Consider the following 4,921-nt stretch of genomic DNA (forward strand, 5'->3'; position numbering starts at 1 on the left):
GTTCTATATAGTAGATGTCTATCTGCTGTTTAAGTTCTAGTTTATGTTTAAATTAAGTAGTTAGAAATTCTTTAAAGGCTTTTTTTTTTTTAAGTTTAAGCAGTTATTAAATTATTTTATATAGCCTATTTTAGTAAAAGGCCTAGCTTGTTAGCCTTACTTAGGTAGTTTTTTTTTAAGTTATTAAAAAGTAGGTCTAGAGACCTTCTATATTAAGTGCTACTTAGGTGTTGTTTAGGTGTAAGTGTAAGTATATATCTTAGCATTAAAAAAAGTTAAAGTTTAAGACTTACTTTTAGTAATTAAAAGCAACTTTATGCTAATATAGCTATAGTTGTCTTAGAATTAGGTTATAATATTCTATGTTTATTACATAGAGCTTAATCTACTTTTTATAGTGTTAGTAGGTAATTATAATAGTTATAGTATAAAAGATAGAACTTTTTTTAAGTTATTTTTTTTTAAATCTAGTTAGGTAAATTATTTAGGTAAGTAGTGTTAATTAAAGGTTTAGTTTACATGCTAGTTCTTTATTAATGTAACTTATGCTGTTTACTTCTAAGTTAATAAAAGCTTATATTAAGGCTAATATAGTTTCTTGTTATAAATATATAAGAATATTAACTTAGTACTTTTAGTTATTAGTAGGGGACTTAGCTTATAGGTTAGTAGAGATCTAGTGTTAAATTAGTTCTAGAGAGTAACTTAGCCCTAGGACAAGCTTTTTTACAGGCTTTTACTAGTATAGCTGCGGCTATGTTAAGAGTAGTAAAAAGAATTAAGGCTTAAATATAAGTTAAAGCCCTTATAAAAATAAGATTAAAATAGTAAGAATTTTTAATAAGTGCTAGCAGCGCTACTTATGTAGACTTAAAGAAAAAAAATAAAGCAGTTTTAAAAAATATAACTATGTTTACTGCACTTAAAGTATTAACTTTTTTTTTTTATAATTTTTACACTTTTTAAAACTAACTAGAGCATAATTTAAATTAATTTTTATTATATTAGGGTTCTTATTTGCAACTGCGCTAGTTTAGGGGTGTATTAGAGCTTGTATAGGGAGGAACCTTATGTTATTATTATAGGTAGTAATTAGGTTTACATACGCATTAAAGTTGTTTAGAAGGGGTTTTTCTACTATAGCGCGTTACAGTTTAGTTAAGAGGGAGTTATATAGGGCTATAATTAGACCTATTTTATTTAGGCCTGTATTAGATGCAAGTTAGTAGAACTTAGTAAAGTGTAAAGTAAAGCTTTTTTTTTTTTATTATAAAGTGTTTAGGCAACTTAGGGCTGTTAACTCTTTATTTAAGTCTTTATAAGTTATTTATAGGAACACTATAAATTAATCTAGGTTAATAATATCTTTATTTATTAGTAAGTTAATTAAGGCTGTTACATTATAGTTAAGTTAAAAGTAGGCATATAGTAACTAAGAGTGTTTAGAGAAGAATTAGTTTATGTTTTCTTTAAGTTTATATTAAAGCTTGTGTAAAAAGAAAGGTAGGTCTTTCTATTTTCTATTAAACAGCAGGGGATTAGGGAGTTAGTTAGATTTTATTACTAGGTTAGAAAGGTTATAGGTTGTAGGCAGTATTAAGTAAGAGAGAGTTAAGCTATCTCTAGACTTCTAGGTAAGCTTTAAGGCTAGTAAGTTCTTAGTTCTTACTACTATAATAAGAGTTAAGGCAGAAATAGACTGCTTAATAATATAAAGCTGTTCTTTAAAGTCTTTTTAAAAAGCTTTAAAGCTTATAATGTAGTAGCTTTTTTATAAAGTAAGCGCTTTTTAAAAAGCTTCTTAGCTTACTTTAATAGCTTAGAGTTATATAAGTACTAAGCTTATTTAATTAGATTTAGAGGCTATTTTTAGCTAGAGTTTTAACACAATATAATGTTATAATTATGCACAAGTAAGGTTATAGAGCTTTATAAAGGTCTAGTTTAATTACTACATAAGGTATTATAGTAAGTACAAGATGTTATGTAAGAAATAAGAAAGTTTAAAAAGAAATTAGTAATTAAATACTTAGCTTAGAAGTCTAAGCGCTTTAGGTATAAATTAAGCCTATTTTAGGTTTAGTTAGTGTTAAGGCAGTTTATGCTTAAGTTTATGTCTATGTTGTGTTGTGTTTGTGTTAGACGTGCACTAATAATACTCTAGTACGCGTCTAATACAGTTATGTCTAGGATCTAGGGAGGATACTGTGACATTATACAACTCTAAATATTGTGCGCAAAGAAAAGCTCTCTTAGAGTTTTTTTAGTAGTTATGTAAATAATGTTTATATAAGTTTATCTATTAACTATATGTACGCTTAAGTAATATTACGTAGCTTACAGTGCATACTATATAAAGCTATTAGTAATAAGCTAATAGCTAAAATTAACCTCTAACTTATTTTCTAAATTATAAGAGACTATGTAAGAATTTTCTTCTTCTTTTTATTAAAATGTTTTATAAATACTAGTCTTAATTTTTTATATAGCTATGTTAATTTTTCTTTAACTTTATATATAAGATAAAAGTTAAAGATTTGTCCCTTATAAACTAATAAATTATATAAAAGTACCTTAAATATACTGCCTGTAATTAGACTTTTTATTTCTGTATAGTCTAATTTTTTAAATAGTTTTCTAGGTTTTATAATTATACTGTCTGCATAGAGCTTAATTACTAAAGTGTAGTTATTTTTTTTCTTCTAGGTTAGAAATATTATGTCTTATATAAAATTTTTATATAGTCTTTTATAGCCTTTTTTAGCTAGTTATAGTTCTAGTTTGTATAATAAATTTAATACTACTTAAAAGGCTATTTTATGTAGTTTATTAATTAGAGTTAGTTGCTTGCGTAGACAACCTCTTTTTTATGCTTATAAAGGATCCCTTTGTACTAGGGCTAGTTTGTCTAGATCTAGCAGTTCTTATGCAGGTTTATCTTTATCCTGTGTATAATAATACAGCATAACTTGTGTGCAGTAGAGTCTTACTAGACTATTTTTTATCTTAATAATAATGTCTAGAGCCTTAATTCTCTTTACTATATATAGTTTAATTTATCTTTTCTTCTCTTGCTATGTCTTTACCTTAGAACTAAGTAGAAGATTTAAAACTTTATATAATGTTAAGCTATTCTAGGTGTTAATTATATAATTAACATTAACTTTTGCCCTCTTACTTTAAAGCATCCTTATTGCCTTTTATACAGCATTAGCCTGCGTAGTAATGTTAGAGGATAGTGCAGAATTTATGTTAATTCTTAGGTATATTTTAAATATAAGTAATGTAAGTATAAGACTATTTAGTTTTACTATATTATTTAGGGCTTTAATAGCTATTTATAACACTAATTTATTATTTGTACAATTATCTAATTCTGCATAGAGGATGTTGTATGCATGTTATAGTAGTGTGTGCGCGCGCTTAATCTTCTCTATAGCCTAATAGGCTTCTACTAGCATTTGTTAACATGTTGCTCTTATAATCTTTACATAATTTTAGAAATCTTTAGATGCAAAGTTTATACTAGAGTTATATATAATGTAATTAGGTAGGCCTTAATATGTATTAATCTAACACTTGTAGAGCATGTTCTAGGTATCTTGTGTAGACATTAATTTTAAGAAGGTTGCTGCTTAAAATAATATATCTGTGTTAATTATATATAGTACATTTTAGTTACTAATTTATACAACATTAATTACTATTTTATAATTAAAGTATAAATTATTCTTAATTATAAACTTAAATTTTTATAGTGCTAAGTTATATAGCTAATATATATAGTAAAACTTCTTAATTTTTTTAAGTATAAAAAGATTAGTGTTATGTCTAGCGTTTTTAAGCATTATGTAAAGCTGTTCTGTACAAAGATAGCTAAACCTTCTATGTAGTTATTAAAGTTTATGTTCTATAAAAAAGACATTAATTTCTTCTTTTATATATTAAAGAATAAGTAACTTTATTTATGTATAACTAGGACTTTAATTTTATTACTTTATGTTAAATAGGCTCCGACAGCCAGCTGCTTATAGTATGAGCACTTAAGTAGCAAGAGTAAGAGTGGTGTACAGTGTGCACAGCGTATAAGGTAGGTAAGGTAAGGGTAACATGTTTCTAGTTCTATTACTCTTGTCTTTCCTCTATATAGAGGAAAAGGGGGATATCTAGATGTTTGCGCACAAAGGTTCGCGCACAAGCATTATGTGACATAGATACGTGATCCTGCTTGTGCGCAATTGCTTGTATCCAGGCTGCGACGCTGCTGCTGTGTACAGACACTAGCAACTTTTCTTTTTGTCTAAAGAGTTGCCTTCTGTACATGTTACCTCTCTTCTGTCTATGTAGGTCTATCTAATTATGTTCTGCCTTTACTCTACCCTATTTGTTAGGACTTGCCTTAGTGATGCTGTACGTTAAGATAGGCTAGTTGCGCTATGTAGATAGCTCTATAAATAGTGTAGAGTGTTTTAGGCTATTATTGTCTAGCCTTTATGCGCTTGCCTTATAAGTAATTTAGCAGTGTACAAACTGTTTTATGCAGGGTTTTGTGCTAGAATAGTGTGGGATCTTTGCGTAGGCAGGTGCGTAGGGAGGTGTATATAATAAGGTCTCCCCTTCTCCTTTACCTTCTCTTCTTTATCCTTCACTCTCTAAGCCCTACTGTACTATTCCCTGGCTCTTTTCTCTTTTTGTACAGTGCTGACAGTGACAGATCCTTATAATAAGAAAGATAAGTGTGTATAATACAAAAAAAAACAAAAACAAACAAAAAACAAAGGGAAATAGGCCTTGTACAAAGGCGTTGTTAGTCTAGTTAGTCTGAGGCATCTTTGCGCACAGGATCTAGCTGGTCCACAGATGCTTCTATCTAGACAGAGAGGCGGTTAGTTAGGACTAATAATTAAAGAGCCTAGTTTAG

General features: G+C 28.1%; 1 protein-coding gene across 1 annotated transcript; it reads right to left on the reverse strand.

Annotated features, from left to right (window-relative positions):
• Positions 1-2,489: 2,489 nt before the first annotated feature.
• On the reverse strand, positions 2,490-2,702 carry BDR25DRAFT_236920 (uncharacterized protein; the record flags this gene model as incomplete). Its single annotated transcript, XM_033685569.1, has 1 exon — positions 2,490-2,702. A coding segment is annotated over one exon (213 nt), but the record flags the coding sequence as incomplete, so codon positions are not given.
• Between the last annotated feature and the right edge of the window lie 2,219 nt (positions 2,703-4,921).

This window comes from Lindgomyces ingoldianus (assembly GCF_010093535.1).
Source record: "Lindgomyces ingoldianus strain ATCC 200398 unplaced genomic scaffold BDR25scaffold_33, whole genome shotgun sequence".
Taxonomy (NCBI): domain Eukaryota; kingdom Fungi; phylum Ascomycota; class Dothideomycetes; order Pleosporales; family Lindgomycetaceae; genus Lindgomyces; species Lindgomyces ingoldianus.